At 46.4% G+C, this 22,720-nt stretch overlaps 1 protein-coding gene and 1 non-coding gene across 2 annotated transcripts in view; one reads left to right on the top strand and one right to left on the bottom strand.

Moving 5' to 3' along the window:
- Positions 1–334: 334 nt before the first annotated feature.
- LOC116894895 lies at positions 335–495 on the bottom strand. The gene has a single exon (XR_004387100.1). It is a non-coding gene; the product is annotated as a U1 spliceosomal RNA (small nuclear RNA).
- A 758-nt stretch (positions 496–1,253) lies between these two features.
- Positions 1,254–22,720, top strand: part of LOC116893890 (integrin alpha-M) — a 44,026-nt gene continuing 22,559 nt past the window's right edge. The window contains exons 1-12 of the mRNA XM_032895610.1: positions 1,254–1,376; positions 3,298–3,403; positions 9,122–9,225; positions 10,836–10,906; positions 11,040–11,157; positions 15,914–16,044; positions 16,418–16,563; positions 17,815–17,968; positions 19,461–19,611; positions 20,304–20,377; positions 20,834–20,963; positions 21,216–21,358. Coding sequence (XP_032751501.1) covers positions 1,349–1,376; positions 3,298–3,403; positions 9,122–9,225; positions 10,836–10,906; positions 11,040–11,157; positions 15,914–16,044; positions 16,418–16,563; positions 17,815–17,968; positions 19,461–19,611; positions 20,304–20,377; positions 20,834–20,963; positions 21,216–21,358 — 1,356 coding nt within the window. The 5' untranslated portion in view covers positions 1,254–1,348. The remainder of the gene's footprint in view (positions 1,377–3,297; positions 3,404–9,121; positions 9,226–10,835; positions 10,907–11,039; positions 11,158–15,913; positions 16,045–16,417; positions 16,564–17,814; positions 17,969–19,460; positions 19,612–20,303; positions 20,378–20,833; positions 20,964–21,215; positions 21,359–22,720) is intronic.

Raw genomic sequence — 22,720 nt, 5'->3', positions numbered from 1 at the left:
AGGTGGATCACCTTAATCAGCGAGGTCGAGATCAGCTTGGACAACATATTGGTATTGTGTTTCAAGAGAAGAGAAGAAGATCCATGAGATAGTACTTGTCACTAAGCCTGATGACCGGAATCTGATCCCTGAGACCCACATGGTGGAAGACGAAAACTGACCCCAGCAACCTGTATTCTGACCTTCATACTTACACAGTGAAACACACAAACATTCACACACACACACACACACACACACACACACACACACACACCAAATAAATAAATAGAGGTAAACAAGACAAAAGAATAAAAAACTCCAGAGAGTAAAGAAACCACTTTTTTCTTTTTTGAGGGGGCCAGGGGAACACAGTCCCCCATAACACAAATTATGCAATTGAGAATCCTGGATTTGGGGACATCACAGGGGTTAGCACACCCCAAGTGTAATGGGCAAGCCTCACCTGGGAAAACTACCTTCCTGATCATAGTGTCTCCCCTGCCAGGTAAGTATGAGAACCCATTGTTTTTAAGAACAAGAACCTAGAGTAGACTTTATACCCAACAGGGCAAAAATGGTTAAATATCTCACAATACATCCTCTAGTTCCACTGCATATAATAACTTCATGTTCTGCTTTCAAAATGCTTTCATGAAGTATACAGAACACTACACTTTGTCTTGGATATGACCGTGGTTAAGAAGCCAATGGTTTCTTTCCTCCTTGGGGGCCTGTACCACGGTGTGGAGGTAGAGGTCAGAGGGCGGCTTGAAAGAGTTGGTTCTTTTCTTCAACCATATGGACACCGGGAATTGAACTCAGGGAGTCGGTGCTAAATGGCAAGCACCTTTACCGCTGAGTCACCTGGCTGGACCAACTCTTGGCTCTATTTTTGAAAAAGAGATTTGTTATATGTATGTATGTGGACCCTGCGTGCACCATGTGTACACATGCCAAAGGGAGCCTCAGATCCCCTGGGACTGGAGTTATAGTTGGTTTCCAGCCTCCATGTGTGTACTGGATGTGGGTCCCCTGGGAGACCAGCCTGGTCCTAAACACGGAGCCTACTACCTAGCTTTTTCCCCCCATAATAAATGGGTGACAAATGACACCTTTGGGCGGTAACCTTGATAGTTTGGGCAAGGAAGCAGGGTGGCAAGAAAAAGCAAGCTGTGATGTCCCAGAGGAAGGCTACACAGGGCTGGGCATTTGTAGAGCCTCCGCCCTCTTTCTTTGAATCTCTCATAGCTTTTGCCTCTTACTTCTCTATTTTTACCCCTCCTGGCTTTAGTGGCTTCCTCAAAGTGTTTGTGGTGCCGGCCACCCCACAGTTCACACATCTCCTAGGGTTTTGTTCCTTTCAGTCATGACTGTTAAAGTTCTTCTGGCGACAGGTATGTGTCGGGGTCTTGGGGGATCCTCAGGGTTGGGGACAGGGGGTGGGGTCCTCATAATGGGAAGGAAGGGATCTTTTGGGTCTATGAGTGGAGAGGAAGGTCGTAGGGAGGAGTAGGTGGGGAGAGGCAAAGGGCTTTAGGAAATATGGATACCAAGGATTGAACTGAGGTGGTCAGTGCCTAAGGGCAAACGCCTTTACTAACCCAGCCACCTTGCTGGACCAACTCTTGGCGAACTTTTAAACAGAAAATCTTATGTGCGTGGATGTTTTACCTGGATGCATGCCTATGTATCAGGGGTGTACAGTGCTGGTGGAACTCAGAAGGGAGCCTCAGAAGGGGAGGAGGGGCTCTTTTGGATCTGTGAGTGGAGAGAAAGGTCAGGGAATAGGAAGGAGCTCGGTAGAAAGGCAAAGGGCTTTAGGGAAGGATAAACGATTCCAAAAGAAAAAAAGCAGAGGTAGGCGAGAGGAGTGGTTAGGGAAGCATGGATGAAGGACTAACTCCATCGACTGCGAGGCTGTTCATAGACGAGGCTACGGAGGTCGAGAGGTGCAGGCGTGGCTCCAGGGAGCACAGCAGGTACACTTCCTCCTGCCTTCCTTGTACCACTTCTCCTTAGCCTTACGTTCTAATCAACAGGAGCCTAGTGGGAATGCTTGTTGGATGACTGATAATCAAAGACTGGCTTGTTTCTTTTTATGCCTCTTTTTGTAGGGAGTGAATCAAGAAGGGAAGGAACTACTTGAAACTTGCATAGGAAGGAAAATTTCTTACTGAGGCCTTTGTTGTGTAAACCATTGTGGTTGTGACAGTGGGGGAAGAAGCCATTGTGGGCTTAGAGAGGGACTGGCCATACCTCTTCATCTTCATAGGCACTTAGAGGCCCGAGTCAGCACATTTGGCCCGTGGGTTAGATGTGGTCTCTACTCGTCTTAAAAGACGAACATCTACCATCCATCAGTGTTGGGGGATACTAACTTTACTCCCAGTTTAGAGAAATGTCACTCCTCAAGAATCTTACTCATCTCACGGGTAAACGTGTATCACAAAAATTGTGATAATTGGTTACAGTTTGAAATTCCTTGATGAAAACTTGGTAGATAGAGGTGAGGCCTGGGGCTTGCCCAGTGCGAAAGAAGCTCTCAGTTTGATCCCTAGCACCAGATAAACTGGACCCGGTAATGCACCCTGTAACCCCTGCACTGGGGGTGGGGTGGAGGCAGGAGAATCAGGAGGTTAGGATGATCCTCAGCTACACGAGGAGCTCAGAGCCAGCCTAGGATGTGAGAGACACTGTCTTAAAAGCTTTTCTTCAAGCTGGGCGTGATGGCGCACACCTTTTATCCTAGCACTGGGGAGGCAGAGGCAGGTGGGTCTCTAAGAGTCTGAGGCCAGCTTGGTCTACAGAGATAGTTCCAGGCTAGCCAGGGCGACACAGAGAAACCTTGTCTCCAACAAACAAAACAACAAAACAACAACAACAACGATAACAATGCCTTTTCCTCCACGGTCTTGCAGTCCGGCTGGCCTGGAACTCACTGTTGAGACTTTGCCTCTGCCTCCCTGGTGCTGGGTTCTGCTTAACCTGCTGGTCTTCTGTAGAAAAAGTGGATGGATTGCAGTGTGATGGCCCACCCCTGCAACCCCAGCATTTGGGAAGTAGAATGGAAGCCAAAGATCAGGAGGTCTAGGTTATCCACACTTACACTGTAGTGTTCCAGGTCAGGCTGGGCTATATACAATACTGTCTCAAAAACTTAACAGACAGACCCTACACTGTTTGGATCCCTGTCCTGGGCTGTCAGAGCTTCGGTGAATGTGGACAGGAATGGTCATGGCTGGAAATGTGTGTTGTTTTCTTAACTGTTTTATTGGTTCCTTTGCTTTGACTCTTAATTCCCTGTTATCCTTCCAGTCCTAACCTTGTGTCATGGCTTCAATTTGGACACTGAAAATCCCATGACCTTCCAAGAGAATGCAAGAGGCTTCGGGCAGAGTGTGATCCAGCTTGGTGGAACCCGGTAAAGTCCTCAGGGGAAGCCCAGTGCCTCCGTGTTTCTCTAAAAGCTAGGGGAAAGAAGAGTTTCCTTATCGAGGTTTTTCTTCCTTTCTCTCTTCATTTCTTCTTTGATGGGGATGGAATCCAAGGCTTGCAGATGCCCCATCACCGGGCTATACCCACTTACCCTCATGACTGATTTTTCTTTTTTTCTCTTTTGACTCAGTAGTGAGGTTCCGGAAGTCCAAATTTACAAAATCCAAGAAAGTTGAGAGCAAAAAGTCCTTACTCCCTGCATCCTTTCCCAGGGGGATCCTGGCCATTGGACTCTTATGGTCCTTCAGGGGAGATTATCTGTCCTTATGTCTACCTCCTAACTGCTACCTACCTCTCCCCCCTCGATCTGTAGCTTGAATTTTGTTTAAGTTATAGCTTACTTTCAGGTTTTGAAAATAAATTTTATCGAACGCAACCTTGCTCATTTGTCACTCAGAATAAAGATAAGTGATGAGGGCTTCAGTCACGAAGCCTAAAACACGTGGCTTTAGAGAACTACTATCTGGCATTCACCGTGCAAGTAATCTTCTCAGAATGAAGACGTATCAGTGTCTGCAGTCACAGAGGCTGTGACTAAGCCGTGTCGCTATCACGTAGGAAACTCTGGCTCACCACCGTCATCCACTCCTTCTGGCTCTCACGATCTTTCCACTTCCTGTTCTGCAATGATCCCTGAGCCTTGAGAGGAAGTGTGTGGCATAGCTGTCCCACTTAGAGCTGAGCACTCCCAGTCTCTTTTTCTGCATGTCGTGGGTCTCTGCTAATCACCATCTACTGAAGAGAAGCCTTTCTCAGGAGGATTGAGAGACGTGCTAACGGTGTAATGTTCAGTACTCAGAAGTTTAATGCTCTGCCTACTTAGTAGGTCAATAGTAGTAGGCTCTCCTTTCAGGCCTATGACTACCTAGCTGCAGGAATCTTGACCCAGTTAACAGTACTAGACATGATTTTTGTCTTGTAGACCAGACCTTTAATGCCAGTAGAAAATGGCCGTTACTGCTCATCTTAGGTTTCTATTGCTCTGAGAGAACGCTGTGACCTAAAGCAGGGAGGGAAAATTTTATTTGGGTTGCAAATCATGGGTCACAGTCCATTGAGGGAAGCTAAGGCAGGAATCTGCACACAGGAACTTGGAAGCAGGAGCTGGGGCAGAAGCCCTGGAAGGACACTGCTGACTGGCTTGCTTAGCTTGCTTTGCTAGAACCCAAAGCCACCTGCACAGGACTCCCACATTAACCACTAATCAAGGAAATGCCGTTGTAGACCAACGTGATGGAGGCAACTCCTTTGTTGAGAGCATCCTTTCCCCATGTGTGCAGGTGTGTGTCAAGATGGCGAACACTTAACAAGCACACTCCCAGAACAGTCACACCACTACCACACCAGCACACTTGGAGATCTTGCTGGGTCAGACCTTGTTACAGGCAAAAGGTTCACAGCTGTGTCAAACTTTCGATTAATCCGCTCCCCTGGCAATGTGCATCCAGCCTTTCCGCTCCATGGAAGCTAGCCAGTAGGGTTGAAGTTTCCAGTTTGGGACCAACTCGATTTCTCCATATTCTATGACTCAAGTATATATTGTCTTAAGCAATACGTTGTTACCATCAAATTCTGGAGGGTAAGCAAGAGCCAAGGCAACAGCCTGTAATGTTTAGGGGGGCAGTTTGTGGGATCCCACTGACCAACGACTCAAAAGAGGAACTCTGAATCTAGGCTTTTTATTTGATAGCTCATGGTATCCGGGAGAGGAAATTTCCCCCTCATTATGGAGTAACTTCATATATATTTCGTGTGTGTTTACATGAGTACACACACACACACACACACACACACACACACACACACACACACAGAGATCCAGGGGCAGCACCCACACATAAGTGAGAGCATGTGGCATCTGTCTTTCTGGGTCACTCAAAATGACTATTTCTAGCTCCATCTACCTACTGCTTTCATCTTTCTTTGTCACTGAATCTCTGTGTCATGTACAAGTACCACATTATCCATTACTTGAGGGACATCTAGGCTGTCCCCAGTTCCTGCCTATTGTGAATACAGCAGCAGTGACCATGAACAAGTAGAAGGAAACAGCACCTCTAGGGTATGTGCCCAGATGTGGTATAGCGGGATCTTGTGGTAGATCTATTTTGATATTTTTTTAAGGAACCTCGGCACTAATTTCCATAGTGGCTGTACCAGTTCTCACTCCCACCAACCACCCTTTCCTCACATCAGTATCTGCTGGAATTAAAAACAACCTTACTCATTCTGCCTGGGACAAGATGAAATCTCAGAGCAATTTCAATTTGCACTTCTTTGGTGGAGGAGGATGTTAAATATTACAATATTTTCTCAAAAATTTTGAGATTTTTATTTTCATTTTAATTGTATGAATGTTTGCACATATATATCTATCTATATATAGATAGATAGATAGATATAGATAGATATATATCTGTACTACATGCACGCGGTGTCTGTAGATATCAGAAGAGGGCGTTAGACCACCTGGAACTGGAGTCACAGAAGATACCTAATATATATATTAGATTTTGAAATTTGTATGTGCGGTGTATCTATGTGGGGGTATATGCTCACGAGTTACCTACACACACGTGTGTGTGTGTGTGTGTGTGTGTGTTTGCGCATACATATGGTGTATAGATCTTAGGAAGCTTCTTTAGTAGTTGGTTTCCATGTTGCTTTCTTTCTAGAGGCTTTTATTGTTAGTTATCCCTTGCCTTACTTATTCCTCTCTTAAACCTTCCTGATTCATTATCCCCTGCCATATGAATGCTGGGAACTGAACCTGGGTCCAATGGAGGATCAGTCAGTGTTCGTAACTGTTGAGTTATCCCTCTAGTCCCTTTCAAATGACGAAATTATCATCATCATCATCATCATCATCATCATCATCATCATCATCATCATCAATGTTGGACAGAAGAAAAGGAGTGGCCAGAGGGATCTGGTATGTCCAACCTCTGTGAACACTAAACTCACATGCACACATGCACACATGCACACATGCCTACACAGAGATACATATTTACATGCATACGATTGAAAAGATCTTAATCTTCTGATGTGATGGCACACATCTTCCATCCCTGTACTCAGGATGCAGAGATAGGCACATCCGTGTGAGTTTGAGGCCAGCCTGGTTGACATAATGAGTTCCAGGACAGCTGGAGTGATTATAGTGAGACCCTGATTCAAAAAAATGAGAGAGAGAGAGAGAGAGAGAGAGAGAGAGAGAGAGAGAGAGAGAGAGATGTTTGACCACACTGAACCCCAAGATTGTGTTACTTACTAAAAAAAAAAAAAACCTGTTTCTAGTTGTGGTGTGGTTCAGCCCTTAGCATATACCTTTAATCCCTCTGTCTAGAACACAGATATGGCCTTAGTACACACCTTTAATCTCAAACAGTGAAGTTCAAGTTAGTTTGTAGAAGAAAGCAGCCATGTTTGAAAGTGATGTCTAATTGAGTGGCAGACAAGGGATGAATCAGAGAAAGATTTCACAAAGTAGGATATGCCCAGCTTTCATGAGAACAGAGAGGAAAGGGAAGTTACTTAAGAGGGCATGAGAGAGAGAGAGAGAGAGAGAGAGAGAGAGAGAGAGAGAGAGAGAGAGAGAGAGGAATAGAGGGAGGGAGGAAAGGAGAGAGAGAGGGGAAGGGAAGGGAAGGAAGAGGGAGAGAGAAAGGGAGAGGGGTGAGGGAGAGAGAGAGAGAGGGTGAGGGAGAGGGGAGGGAGAGGGAGGGGAGGGTGAGGGAGAGGGAGGGAGAGGAGAGGGAGGGAGAGGAGAGGGAGAGATATTAAAGTAAGAGAGCATGATAGCCATCCTGACAGGATGGTGGGAGAGAAGGCCCAGAGCAAAGCTGTGAGAAATCTCGGGAGTCAAAGAAAAATGCTTGACTTTTGTCTTTCTTAGGGTTTTACTGCTGTGAAGAGACACCATAACCAAGACAACTCTTATAAGGGGCAACATTTAATTGGGGCTGGCTTACAGGTTCAGAGGATCAGTTCCTTATCATCATGGCAGGAAGCATGGCAGCGTCCAGGAAGGCATGGTGCTGGAGAAGGAACCAAGAGTTCTACATCTTGATCTGAGGGAAGTCAGGAGAAGACTTTCCCAAGCAGCTAGGAGGAGGGTCTCAAAGCCTGCTCCCAAAGTGACACACTTCCTCCAAGGCCACACTTCCTAATAGTGCCACTCCCTGGGCCAAATATATTCAACCCCCACAACTTTCACATCTTTTCAGATGACTGAAAGTTCCACACCACATGATTTAGTGTGGGGCGGTGCATGTGATGAGCAGAACGGGGTACCAGGTACTAGGTAGGACATAAATTAGTTGTGAGGCCACGTGCCTTCTTCCCTCTGTCCCAGGGAGGGAGCTTCAGGGGGATGTGGCTGATTTCTTTAGACTGTGAGATCTGGTCTTCTAAGAGTGAACCGGACAGGCCCATGATCTAATAGAGTATGCACTACAGTGTGTGTGCATGCAAATGTGCATGCATGTGTATGTCTGTATGTCTGTATGTCTGTATATGTGTGCATGCAAATGTACATGCATGTGTATGTATGTATGTATGTATATGTGTGCATGTGTGTGTGTGTGTGTGAATGAGAGAGAGAGAGAGAGAGAGAGAGAGAGAGAGAGAGAGACGACACACACTGGGAGTCAGTCCTCTCCTTCCATTATGGGTCCTAGGGATTGACCTCAGGTCGTCACGCCTGTGTGGCACCTTTACCCACTGGAGCCATCTCTGGTTTTCTCTTTTTATGGGACGTATTTATTTTGTAAACTTTTCTGGAGAGATGGGAACAAATATATGCTCTCTCCAGACCGGGTACCAACAACAGACGGAAGAAGGATTCTGTGCAGGTCTAGCTCTGTTAGCTGGTATAGCGTCCATAGCAGAGATAAGCAGCTTCCCACAGGAGGATGGGCAGCTCATGGAAGAATCTTTCTCCCTGACAACCACCAACAGCTTTTGAGCTCCTCCTCCCCGCCAGATGGAACATTGATGGGTTCAATCTCTTTCCAGTCTCTTCTGGATAATAATGGCTGCCGGGAGTTCAAGATGACAAGGGCCATTCTGGGCCCAGAAGACTTGCTCCACAGCGACTGCTTTTTCTGTTGATGCTTTTTTCTTACCCCCGCCCACCTCCCTGTCTTCTACTCCTCCCCCTTCCTGGTTTTGCAGGAACCCTCAGATCAGAGGAAGGTCATCCGGGGTGTAAGCTGCAAGCCTCCCTTTCCCGGTTTGTTATTTATCTTTTGACTCTGCTTTTAATCGTTTTTCATTCTTATACATTTATTTAATGTGGTTATTGGTTGAAATATTAATTGTTTATTGTCTGAGAATTTCATATGTGTGTGTAATGTGTTTTAAGCAAACCTACCTCTTAGCCCAGCTTTCTCACCTTCCTGTCACCACCACGTTTCCATCCGAACTTCACAGGATTTTTTTCTTAAAGCCAGTGTTTAAAATTATCTCAGAGTTCTATGTCATTCTTAGAAAGGGTTTTCCCATTCTAGGATTATATTTTTTCCTTTGATAATTCTTCCTATATGGGTGTTCAGGAACCTTACTTCCCTCTGGAAGGTGGAGAGAAGTAAAGCCTTCTCTCTCTCCATTCAGAGCATCCCTTATTGTCCCCTCCCTACAGAGTGGTTGTTGCAGCCCCCCAGGAGGTAAAGGCGGTTAACCAGACAGGTGCCCTCTACCAGTGTGACTACAGCACAAACCGGTGCGACCCCATTCCCCTGCAAGGTGAGTCTCGTCTCTCCCTCTGGCCCCTGAACAGAGTCTTCCTGTGGACATCCCTGGCTTGTCAAGCATTCCTGTATCCTGTGCATCTTTGGTGGGGCACAGAGCACCTGGCTCCCTAGCCTCTGTCTTGTCTACAGGCAACCTTGCTGTGCCCCTTACATAGTCTAGCCTCTGTCCCCCAAGTGACTCTTTTGCCAGAATAAATAACAGTTAAGCAGTGTGTGTGTGTGTGTGTGTGTGTGTGCGTGTGCGTGTGCATGTGCGTGTGCATGTGCGTGTGTGTGGTGGTACACGTGCCTGCAGGTGCACTGCCCGGTGTGCAGCTGGTGAAGGCTGTAGTCAGCATCAGTGTTGTTCTCGACTGTTCTCTGTCTTGCTTATTTTGTCACAGGCGCTCATTGATTTAGCAAAGCTTCCTGGGCAATAAATTTCTCTTTTTTAAAAATATCTTTTTGTTATGTGTGAGTATTTGCCTCCATGTATGTATATGTGTCATATGCATGTCCGGTGACCAGGGAGGCCACAGGTGAGTGTCTGGGTTCCTGGAACCGAAGTTACAGACGGTTACAAGTCACTATGTAAGTGCTGGGAATCAAACCCAGGTCCTAGAAGAGCAGACAGTGTCCTTAACTGCTGAGCCATCTGGTCAATGAATTTCAGGGATGCTACGGTCTGTTTCTCTAGCACAGGGGTTGCAGATGAGCGTGAGCACACTCTCTTTGTTACATGGGCGTGAGCACACCCTTTGTTACATGGGTTCTGGGAATCCGAACTCGGGTCCTCATGCTTTCACGGTCATGGCAGCGATTTTCCTGACTGAGACGGCCATCTCCCCTGTTCCAGAGACACAGTAGCATATGTCATATAAGAGAATTCTCTCCCTTCCTCTCTCTTCTCCTCACCCCTCTTCCCTTCTTTTCCTGTTCCCCTAACCTCTCTGCAAAGACTCTTGTACCCAAGCTGGCTACAAACTTGCTATGTAGCTGGCAATGGCCTTGAACTTCTGATCTTCCTGCTCTACTCCCAAGTGCTGGCACCAGATGTGGCCTTAAGCTTTGTGCATGGTAGGCCACACTAACAACACCCATTTCTGAAATTGCATTTCATTGTGACATTTTCATACTTTAGTTTTTTTTCCTTTTTGAGACAGGGTCCCTGGCTGGCCTGGAACTTGCTATGTAGACCAGGTTGGCCTACAGAGATTTTCTTGCCTCTGCCTCCTAGCTACTGGGATTAAAGGTATTCCTTGCCATGCTTGGTTGACATTTTGATACACGTGTAAAATATATTTCAATCCTTTTGTCCTCTTTACCCTCTCCAATCTCCCCTGCTGGCCTGTACTCCAAATGGTCCCCCACACTTTAAATCTTATGTTACTTAATTCTATCTGCTTCGGTGCAAGTGACATAACTTCATTCTTCTTTGCGGCTGGATAGGACTCCATTGTGTAGACTGCATTTTACTTATCTGCCATCTATTGACTGGCCTCTGTGCCTGGCTCTTGTGAGTAAGACAGTGAACATGGAGGTGCACCCCTGCCGTGTCCCTGCCTGACTGCTTCACAACTCCTCTAACCCCAAGGATCATTGTGCATACATCTGTCTTCTCAGTACCTCCGGAGGCTGTGAATATGTCCTTGGGCCTGTCCCTGGCTGCTACTACCGTCCCTCCACAGCTGCTGGTGAGTTGCCCTTATCAGAGAGGGTCTTGAGGGGTAAAGCGGGAGGAAGATGCCGGGCTGGAGGTCTTGTGGAGGGGCTGCCATGGAGGACAGGAGGCAGGGGCAGCCCTTTGACTTCTGCTCTGTCCCTCAGGCTTGTGGCCCCACAGTACACCAGAACTGCAAGGAGAACACTTATGTCAATGGATTGTGCTACCTATTCGGCTCCAACCTGCTGAGGAAGCCCCAGCAGTTCCCAGAGGCTCTCAGAGGTAGGTCCTTTATGGCAGAGACTTGAGGATGGGCTGCGACAGTGGCTGTTCATGGTATAGCGGTGCATTGGGGGTCTGGGTAGAGGGAGGTAAGAAACCCTGGGTTTCTTGGAGAGGAGTTAAGCTAACTGCATTAGCCACTCACTTCTGGGTGGAGGAGATCAAGCCACTTGGCTCTACAGACATCTCAGACATTGTCTTTGGACAATGCAGGGCTCTCCCAAGCATAGTCTTTGGTGTTGTTGATGGGGTGGACCCTGCTCGCTGCTCCAGCTTCTTCCCACCCATTCTACCTCAGCCACCATGCTTCAGAGCTCCCTTCCCACTGCCTCTCTTCTCCAAGGATCTTTCCAAGATGTCCTCAGAGCCATTACACTGGGGATGTTTTTCTCAAATCCCAGCTGATAATCCATTGCTGACATTCTGGATTATCCCCTCTTTCAAACCATTCCTTTTGATGCTGCACTAGGAGACCGAGGCAGGAGTATCATGGGTTTGAGGCTAGTCTGGGCTACGTAGCAGGACTCTGTCTCAAAAAATAAAAAATGAAAATAAAACATGAAGTGGCCACTTGAAGCGGCCTTTCCTCTGCTCTGTGGCCCTCGAGTTGGACATCTCACACGGACCTCGCTGCTTTGTTTGTTGATGTTGCTGCTGCTGTTACCCTCTCTTTCTTCTGCACGGGAACAGATACACTGCCAGGCACATTTTGTATGTCCCGTGTCTATTGCTACCTAACAAACCCAGCGGTTTGAAACTGTGAACGTTTCCCACCTCAAATTTCCAGTATCTTGAGAATGTTTGGCACGGCTTAGACTTTACTTCGGACTCTCTCAGGAGACTGAAGTGAACTTGGGCTTCCACCTCATTTGAAGTCTTGACTCGGGCAAGGTCCTGCTCCATGTCGCTGCCTGTGCAACTGGTGAGGTCTCTGTGTTTTGTAGGCTGTAACTGGGGAGCTCCCCTAGTTGCTTGCCTCATGGTTACTTCATACATCAGCTGTATCATCTCAGAGTGAAGGAGAAACTGGGGTATGACAGGAGGGGTAATAAGGAAGGACTACTTAACAAACCCATAGCCAACAACAACCAACGAACAACTCATCGACAACCCCTGACCACCCATCTAGTGGGACCTAGCATTTATCTACCCTCTGAAAATTTCCCAGGATTCTAAGTGTCACACAATTGCAGAAACTACCTGCAGCTGGCCAAGCCTTACCTCTGCTAGAGCACGAGGCAAATCATAGTTGCTGGTGTGGACCAGCTGAGGCAGCCCCATGATCCACACGTGGGATTAAAACAAAAACATTATTATCTCTGTTTTTTTTTTAAAGAAACCAAAATTCTTATTATAGAGAGGTAGACGAATAGATGTGGGTGGGGATGAAGGGTGGGTGGGGGAGGGAGGGAGAGGGAGGGGGAGAGAGACAGACAGACAGAGAGACAGAGAGGCAGAGAGGAGGGACAGGGAGGAGAGACATAATAGAACTGCTGTCAGGCTACTTCAGAATTGACATCTCATCACCTCTGCTGTATTCTAATCCTTTGGAGTAAGTTGAAAAAATCTAGCCCAGACCTGTGATCCAAGCACTTGGGAGAAGGAGGGGGATCAGGTGGTCAAGGACATCTTCAGCTACACAGTGGAGGGAGACTGCCATAGTCACAGTTCCACTGCTGTGAAGAGACACCATGACCAAGGCAACTGTTTGTTTGTTTTTAGTGTTTGGTGTTTTCTTAGCCCCCATTCACTTAACAGCTTTCCTAAGATTTTCCCCCTGGAGTCTCTCGGATGTTCACTCTCTAGGGATCATTTTAGAGCCAGCTTTAGTGGCTTTTCTTTTTTTATGATTTATTTTATTTATATGATTACACTGTCGCTGTCATTAGACACACCAGAAGAGGGCATCAGATCCCATTACAGATGTTGGGAGCCACCATGTGGTTGCTGGGAATTGAACTCAGGACCTCTGGAAGAGCAGTCAGTGCTCTTGTATTTTTGGTTGTGAGCCTAGCCTTTAACGGCTGAGCCATCTCTCCAGCCCGCAGTCAGTGCTCTTAACTACTGAGCCATCTCTCCAGCCCTAGTGGCTTTTTCTTTTTCTTTTTTTCTTTTTTTGTGATAAGTTTTTCTTTCTTCTTCAACGATGACGGTTTTGCTGAGCATATCAGCCTGGGTTGGCAGCTGTGGTTTTTCAGAACTTCAAATGCATTCATTATTCTAAGTCCTTCTGGATTTCAGTACTCACAACTGAAATTAAATTAAATGAGATGAAATTTAAAAAAATCAGCTGTTATTTTGGTGGGCCTACCTTTGAGTGCCATCAACCTTTCTCGAAGGTTTTCGCTGCACTTCTTTTGTTTGTATATTTAATGTGTTTCACTGTTGTATGATGTGGGCAGTTTCCTTAATGGTCCTGCCTACATGGTGCTCTGTCTGCCTCTTGTACCTGGGTAGGCAACTCTTTCCCTAGAGTTGGGAAATTTTCTTTTATGATCTTATTAAAACTATAATATGCTTCTGGAATAGAACTTTTCTTTTTCTATGTTCATAATTATAGATTTTGTCTTTTTTTTATGATGTCTTAAAGATTTCATGTATTCTGTCAGAATGTTTTTTTAAAAAACTACCATTCTTTTTGACTGAATGATCCAATTACACTATTTTTTCTTTTTAAAATTTTATTTATTTATTGATTGGTTGATTTAAGGCATGCATGCTCTGTGTGCATGTACCCCTGTATGCCAGAAGAGGGCATCAGATCCCATTACAGATGTTTGTGAGCCACCATGTGGTTGCTGAGAATTGAACTCGGGACCTCTGGAAGAGCAGTCAGTGCTCTTAACCGCTGAGCCGTCTCTCCAGCCCCCTACTACTTTTTCTTCAAGCCTCGGTACTCTGTGAAGCACAATCCCTGGTAGTTGGGGCTTTCTACTGAGGCTTTTGTTTTTTCTTGTGGAAGTTTTTTTTTTCTATCATCATCTGTTTGTCTGTATTTAGTGTTGCTTTATCGGATTCTATTTCCACCCCTAGAATTGACTTTCTTAATTCATTCAACTGTTTGTGCTTTCTCTGAGCTCATTCCGCATTTATTCGAGTTGTCTTTGAAATCCATGAACATATTTGTTATCATGCTTTCAGATTCACTCTTTATTGTTTCATCAAAATGACTCTCATCAGAGGCCACTACTATTCAGCTGGGAATTTGGATGGGGACATGTTGTCGTGGCTTTTTGTGTCTTTTGTGTTGGGACTGCCACCTCTGTAGTTTTGTGGGCTGACTCTTTCTGGCCCACAGGAATTGAATACTCGGACTGGTGTATGCACCACGCATTCCCCCTCGTTAGTAGGTCTTGACTCACATAGGTATAGCTTGAAGTTTTGGTGAGACTCAGTACCGATTTGTGCGTGGGTCAGCTGGGGTGACCCTTTCTTGGCTACAGAGAGAATGAATTCCAACTTTGCACAGTGTGGTGGGGGTTGGCTTCTGAGCTCATGAGCGTGGGTTCAGGGTTCATGCGTGCTAGCGAGCTGCATGCTGGGCGCACGGTTTCACACAGCTCTGACTTCAGGAGTCTGGGTCTGCACGGTGTGAAGGTCAGGGTATTACAGATGACAGCAGCAGGGTTTCATGCAGCTTCTGACCTTGGGAATTGGTTTGTGCAGTCAGGGTGTCATGGGTAGGAGCAAAATTTCATGTGCCCTCTCCTCCGGCCTTAGGAGTCAGAACCCATGCAGTTTGCAGGCCACAGAATACTGGTATTACCGGACTCAGCTTGTACCCCAATAAGCTGGGTTCATCTATCTATCTGTCTTCAACGAGCTTATTGAAAGAGCTGAATTAATAGTGAAAGGTAGAAAAAGAAAAGTTATTTGATGTGGTTACATGGGGAAAGAGGGGCAAAGGCATTCAGTGTTTTGGGGGAAGAGTTCCTAAAACAGAATGCGTGAGATAACCCTCTGAAACTGTAAGCAAGCATCCGATGTAAATACTTTCTTTTATAAACTGATTTGGCCATGGTATGCCCTCACAGCCGTACAGTACGGTATTATACAGTACAGCATGTACAGTACCCAGCTCCAGGAACCTGACTCCAGTAGCTCATTGTAGTTAGATGGGTACCCACTAAACACCAGTGCAGGAAGGTACCATGAGTGTTCATCCCTGGACTAGGACATGCGTTAGCAGTGCCTATGGCTCCAGGATGTGATGGTGTTGTGGGGGCAGATGCAGCGTTGGCATTTCTGGGGAAGCGTAGCCAGGGGGGGTCCCAGGCAGCTCCCTCAGCTGGGCTTAGTGCCGTGAGGGCTGCAGAAATCCCCATTGGTGAGGACTGTAGCTATCTGAGGTGGTGAGAGATGCTAGTACTCTCTTTCCTAGCTTCCCATCATAGGGAGAAGTCTCTATTGGTTCAGTACTGATCTTGTTTGGTGACCCTGTAGACGCTCTGTGGCCAGCCTGGATTTCTGTGCTCTCTGGGGTTGCCTCTACGCCCCTGACACAGTCAGGAACCCTCCCCAGTTGCTTTCATCCAAAGGCAGTTGGCTTTAGTTGCACTGCCTACCCAGGGCTTCCGATCACCCGTCTTGCTGACGCGCAGGAGCTCTGTCCATATTTTATTTAATTTGGTACAAAATCAGAATTATTTTTTTTTTTTTTTACTACGCTCCCCGCATTGTCCAGCTGAAAGCCGACATTCAAAGATGACGTGTCTAATTACTTAACTAATATGTATTCTTCTTCTCTCTTGCCCAGGATGTCCTCAGCAGGAGAGCGACATTGCCTTCTTGATTGACGGCTCTGGTAGCATCAGCACCATCGACTTTCAGAAGATGAAGGAGTTTGTCTCAACTGTGATGGACCAGTTCCAAAAGTCTAAAACCTTGGTGAGGGCGGGTGGGCAGCCCTACATAAAGCTGACACACGTTCATGACGGCCAGGCTGCCACTTCCTTGAGCCATAGAAAAGTGGGATTTGGTAAATTGTAGATGATTGTGTTACCTCGCCACACTCTTTTCTGTCGTGCTTGTTAGTGTCAGCATTATTTTGACTCCTGCCCTGACTGATCGGTTGGTAGGGTGTTCGAGGGAATGAAACCCACATGCCACTCTTTCTGAGTTTTAGCATCATCAAAATGTGTATAGCCCTTCTGGGGGAGTGGGGGGGTGGGTGGGGATGGGGGATGGGGGATGGGAGATGGGGGATGGGGGATGGGGGTGGGCACTTTCTGTGGTGTAATGGTAGCTGCTCTGTTCCTAGTTCTCTTTGATGCAGTACTCTGATGAATTCCGGACTCACTTCACCTTCAATGATTTCAAGAGAAACCCTGACCCAAAATCACATGTGAGACCCATAAGGCAGCTGAATGGAAGGACAAAAACTGCCTCAGGGATCCGTAAAGTAGTGTGAGTCCCTCCATCTCTGCCTTTGATGGAAGGAGGTGATGGAACTTTTAGTTGGATGGCGAAGGATCAGAAGAGCTGTTTACACAGGGAAGGGGTGAAATATTTTCCAGAGGGCAAAACTATCCGAGGAATGTTCATGTAGGCACAGGTTGCAGTTAAAACTAACAGTTAGAGAGGCAGCAAAAACACCGCTGGAAAGGTGGATCGAGCCTTTTCTGGGTATATGGTTCTGGGTAGAGCGCTTGCCTAACCAGTGTAAGGCCCTGGGAGAGATCTTCCATGGTATAAGAAAAAGAAAAAAACCAAACCAAAACAACAAAAAGACAAGATAAAAATAAGTTGAGTTCAAATCACCAACCCGACTTTATATCGAGTTCGGATCTGCTGAAGGTTTCAAGCAGGCAGGGTCGTTGTTGTTCTTAAGATTAGTCTGTTTTTGGCGTGTACACAGGGGTGAGCGCGGGGTTGGGCAGAAGGGTAAGACGGTGAGGGTCTGGCTAATAAAATTAGTTAAGTGCTTGCAATGCAAACGTAAAGACATGAGCTCCAGCTTCAGAACCCATGTGGAAAAGCCAGACACAGTGGCAATCCACTTGTAATCCTGATGCCAGGGAGGCATAGATGGTAGGATCCCTGGAGCTCAATGCCCAGGGATAAGAACTGAGCTTCCGGGCCAGTGAAAGACCCTGTTGGATGGCTAGCTGCTGAGGTATGACGTCCTCTCTCCTTCCTTCTCTCTCTCTCTCTCTCTCTCTCTCTCTCACACACACACACACACACACACATACACACACACACTCACACACACACACACACACACACGTAGAAAAATGAGCTAGAAAGTTTGTATAGTCCTGTGGATGAGCTTTGGTTATTGACTAAGGAGGTCTATTTCTTTACTTCTTTACATTTTCCCCCCCTATATTTAACAGTAACAAGGAGCCCGAATATGATGGTGCATAACTGTAATTCAGGATATAGGGGCAGGGGGATCGCCAATTTGAGGCCCAGCAAGACTTTGTGTTCAAAACATAAAACAAAACAAAACAAACAAACAAAAAACAAAAAAACCCCAAAAAACAAAAACAAAAACAAACAAACCCCCCAACAAAACCAAAACCAGTCAAACTCAGTAGGGGAGACAGCCCCACCCAGACAGCAGGCTCAGTTCCTGTGATCCTGACTGAAGCTGTCTCCTGCCGGAGGCTGGCGTCTCTGCATTCGTGCATCTGCCATTCTCTTCTCTCACAGGAGAGAACTGTTTCAGAAAATCAATGGGGCCCGGGACAATGCCGCGAAGATCCTAGTTGTCATCACAGACGGAGAAAAGTTTGGTGACCCCCTAAATTATGAGGATGTCATTCCTGAGGCAGACGAAGCAGGGATCATTCGCTACGTTATTGGGGTAGGAAATACAGATATCGGGCTTGCTACCTCTGTTGAGACTGGAGTTTTTCTACCGATGCATTTTGTCTTCAATGTGCAAATATTGGTAAAATTAAAGGAAGACTCTCACACATCTATGCCACAATAATGCTGTATGTGTAACAAACGATTCCAAGTTCAGGGGTTTTATAAGTCAGCCTGTCAGTTAGCAGGTTGTTTCCTGGTCTCAGCAAGACTCACTTACCTGTCTGCCATTAGCTGCAGGCTGAGGGCAGATCTGCTGGGCTTGTCTTTGCTCTCCCCACTTGTGGATGATTTATGTTTATCTGCTGGGAAGATGGCCTTGCTGGGAACAAGTTGGGTAACTTGGCTCTACTGCCCGCTGGGTCTCATTTTCCAGTGGCCTCACCGGGGGATGCTCTCATGACAAAGACAGAGGGGAGGGAGTAGATATTGCAGGCGTGTTTTTTTTTTTTTTTTTTTAAACAAACTTCTATTTGTATCACATTTGGTAGCAACCATGGCTGACACAAAGACAGTGAGTGGGGCAGGATATTCCATCAAGGTGGGCATGGCAGAATTTGGGAGAAAGGTTTGGGTCCAGAAAGAGGTAAAATGTTAGATCACCAATGTAATTACGCTTATGAGCCACCTTGAATAACAGAAAAAAGCATCACAAACCGATAGTGTGGCATATAAGAAGGACCTTCACATATAAAAATGCTTCTCTTGGGGCTGGAGAGATGGCTTAGTAAGAGCACTTACTGCTTTTCCAGAGGACCAGAGTTCAATTCCCAACACCCAGGTCAGGTGGCTCATAACAGCTTGTAACCCATCTTCAAGGGATCTGACAACTCTGGCTACAGACACACAATGCACATGCGTGCGCACACACACACTGATGTACACATGCACACACACACACACATGCACACACACATGCACAGGCACACATGCGCACACAGACACACAGAGACACACAAATACACTGACACACACACGGAGACACACAAATACACACACAGACACACAGAGACATATAGAAACACACACACATACACACACACAGACATATAGACACACACACGCGCGTGCACACGCACACACAGAAACACACATATACAGAGACACACAGACAAACACATACACATACAGACACAAAGACACACACACAGACACACAGACATACACACATATATACACACACAGAGAGAAAAAGGTAGACTTATAAGCAAAATAATAATAATAAAAAAAGGAATCTCTTTTGCTGGCGAGATGTCAGCCCCATACCAGGAGGAATGGCATAACAGATGGGTGACCATCTGGAGACCACATTGCTCCCCATGCTCTGTGCAGCCTGCCTAACTGTCCCCGACAGTCCTGTTCTAAGAAGCCTTCTGCTGAACTCTTTATGGGACAGAAAGAGTTTCAGATTCTTTCGTCAAGGGATTTTCTTTGCTACACGGGACTGCTACCATTAGAGAACATATAACTTGATTCCTTGGCAACAGGTGGGAAATGCCTTCCGCAATACACAGTCCCGCAGAGAGCTTGACACCATCGCGTCTAAGCCAGCTGGTGATCACGTGTTCCAAGTGGACAACTTTGAAGCTCTGAATACCATTCGGAACCAGCTCCAGGAAAAGATCTTTGCAATTGAGGGTGAGCCGGCCCAGTGCAGTCCAGCGGTTCCTACTTAGCATCCGGACCCCAGCGTCAGCTCCTCTCCAGCCATTTGGGTCTGACTTGCTCCTTCCTTTTGAATAAGCAAAGCGAGATTTTTGTCTTTAATTCTCAGGTCTAGGCTATGCGATGATTAAACTGTAGCACAGTGGATTCAAATCCTGCACAATGTTTTACCAAGAATTTATGTCTGCTATGAGCACTGTTTGACTTACTGTCACATCTCCTCTGCCTAGAATAGTGTGTGCTACAGAGAAATGGTCAACAAGGATTTATTGAATACATTTACAAGTTAGATAAATGTTTTGAGGGATATTTTTTTGAGATCAAGTCTTACCTTGTAGCCCAGGGTGACCTTGAACTCTTGGTAGTCTTGCCTCAGCCTCTCAAGTGCTACACGTATGTGCTACCACACCTGACTGAATAGGGCACTCCACATGTCACCTGGATCTATGGTTTCTGTGGAAAAGTTGGAAGGTTAAATATCTGGAGGACCCCATTTTTCCTTTGGAAAGGTAGCAGTGACAGAAGGGCTGCCATCCCTGTGAGGTGCATGTGTTTAGTTCAACACCAGAGCCTCCCTTCGCGTGGTGACGATAGCATTTGAGGTTTTGGGTATTTGGTCTACGCTTTTCTGCTCACTTTAACAAGGGACGTTTTCTTCCTTACAGGCACCCAGACAGGAAGTACCAGCTCCTTTGAGCATGAGATGTCTCAAGAAGGCTTTAGTGCTGCCATTACCTCTGTGAGTGGTCCTGCATCTGGCCTCTTTGTTCCCAGAGATAACGACTCTGAGGTTTAGTTACATGTTAATAAATGCTTAGGCCATAAGCTTCAGCTTGTTCCCCGACTAGCTCAGTTAATTATATAACCCGTCTAAACTAGTCTATGTCTTCCACATAGCTAGTTACCTCTCCTTCAGTCTCATGCAACCGTCTCCTCCCGAGTTCAGGGCGAATCTTTCCAGCCTGACTCTCCCAGAATTCCCCTCCCTCTCTCTGCCAGATGTCCTCCCTTCTAATCCTGCCTTAGATCACCGACCATAGCCTTTTTATTGATAGACCATGCTTATGTCATAGGGGAGATTCTCATGATGGAGGCGCGAGGGTTTGGGGCAGGGTTTCAGGGGGGAGGCTTTTTGGTGGGCACCACTGGTCCTCACTTCCTTTTTCTCTCAATCCTGTTATGCTCCCTTCCGCAGAACGGTCCCTTGCTGGGCTCCGTGGGGAGCTTCGACTGGGCGGGTGGAGCCTTCCTGTATCCATCAAAGGATAAAGCCACCTTCATCAACACAACCAGAATAGATTCAGACATGAATGATGCTTACTTGGGTAAGTGCTCTAGGAAGGGGTGAGGACGTGACATCAGTCAGCTGACATGGAGGCCATTGGCTCTTTTGTTGGCCCTTGGGATAGCCGTAGAGATTCTTTTTTAAACATTTACTTTTAGTTGTGTTCACAGTAATTACACCGACACATCAAGCATGGGGATGCTCTATTCCCTTACTTGAGAATGGCCCTACCGTGGAAAGGAGGGCCAGGTCTGCAATGAAAGCACTTGGCCTATTAAAGCATTCCTTTTAGGTTATGCTTCTGCAGTCATCTCGAGGAACCGCGTCCAAAGCTTGGTTTTAGGGGCACCTCGATATCAGCATATCGGCCTGGTGGTGATGTTCAAGCAGAATTTCGGTGCCTGGGAGCCCCACACTGATATCAAGGGCAGCCAGGTAAGTGTGGAGTGTGTGAGGCATGAATACAGAGACATCCAGGAACTGAGAGAATCTAGGACAGAACAGTGCCATGTGTGGCCGTCCTTGGAGGGCTTTATGTTAGAGTCCCAGGCCAGCTTTGTGTGTGAGAATGCTGTGTGCCTTTGACTTTTCTTCCTTTTGCTGTGGTACTGGGGTTTGGACCCAAGACTTCACATGTGCTAGGCAAGTGCTTTGCCACTGAGCTATAGCCCTGTGCTAGCCTCGGCATTTCCAGTGGTAACTAGTAATATTTAACCTGTAATTAACCTGTATAGAGCTTTCTATGACTACCTGTTTCTGGAGTTGGCATTCAGCTAGGACATAACCAGTATAGCCACACTAGATGTTAAAATATGGAAACAATTCCATATTTGTTGATGGGCCTGGGGAGATAACTTAGACATGCGTTTGATGCTCAGAAACCACATTAAAAATTTGGGGAGGTGGAGACAGGGGGATCTTCTGAGCTTTCCTGGCTAGCCAGTATACCCTACTTGGTGAACTCCAGACCAATGAGAGACTCTGTTTCAATAAACACGGTAGCTAGTTATCGAAGAATGACCCCTAAGGTTGACCCTGGCTTTCTCTCTCCCTCTCTCCATTTCTCCCTCCCTCTCTATCTCTGTCTCTTTGTCTCTGTCTCTTGTCTGTCTCTTGTCTGTCTGTCTGTCTCTCTCTCTCTAACACACACACATGCACGCACGCACGCACAGGCACCCCCATACACACACACACACACACACACACACACAAATACTGAAGTAATTCCACATCTGCTGATAAATGGCTGTTTCTCTAAGATGCCTCATGTGGACGAACTGGTGTCAAAGTTCATGGGGAAATGTAAAAGACCCAGAATAACCAAAATAATCTCAAAAAAGAAGTATGCTTTCCAATGCAAAATTTATAAAACCCGGTATGGTACTCTGTGCAGAAAAATCTCAGTATGCAAGAGGGTGAGGTAGGAAAATTATCAGTTTGAGGTCAGGTTAGGCTCCACAGTAAGTTCTAGGCTAACCTGGGCTCTACCGTTTGAGACTCAGTCTCAAAAATAAAATAAAACAACAGCAGAACCAACCACGGCCCCTCCCTCCACCGACTGTACAGGAGAAAAACGTAGGTTAGCAGTCACAAGTGGATGGAGTGGGGCAGAGGCGGAGAATGACTCACCAGAGCATGGTTTCTGTCTGGGGATAGTGTTGCAGACTTAGAGCCGATAGAGACCAAACGCGGACCTAGTGGACACTTCTGAGCGTTCTACTTTAGGACAGAGAAGTTATGTAAACTTCCTCATAAAAAAGGCTGTTTCGAGAAGACTCAGTGTAAGTCATCATAACG

The sequence above is a fragment of the Rattus rattus genome, chromosome 2 (genome assembly GCF_011064425.1).
Source record: "Rattus rattus isolate New Zealand chromosome 2, Rrattus_CSIRO_v1, whole genome shotgun sequence".
NCBI lineage: Eukaryota > Metazoa > Chordata > Mammalia > Rodentia > Muridae > Rattus > Rattus rattus.
The sequence above is the reverse complement of the archived record's forward strand: the minus strand, read 5'-3'. Positions and strand labels throughout refer to the sequence as shown.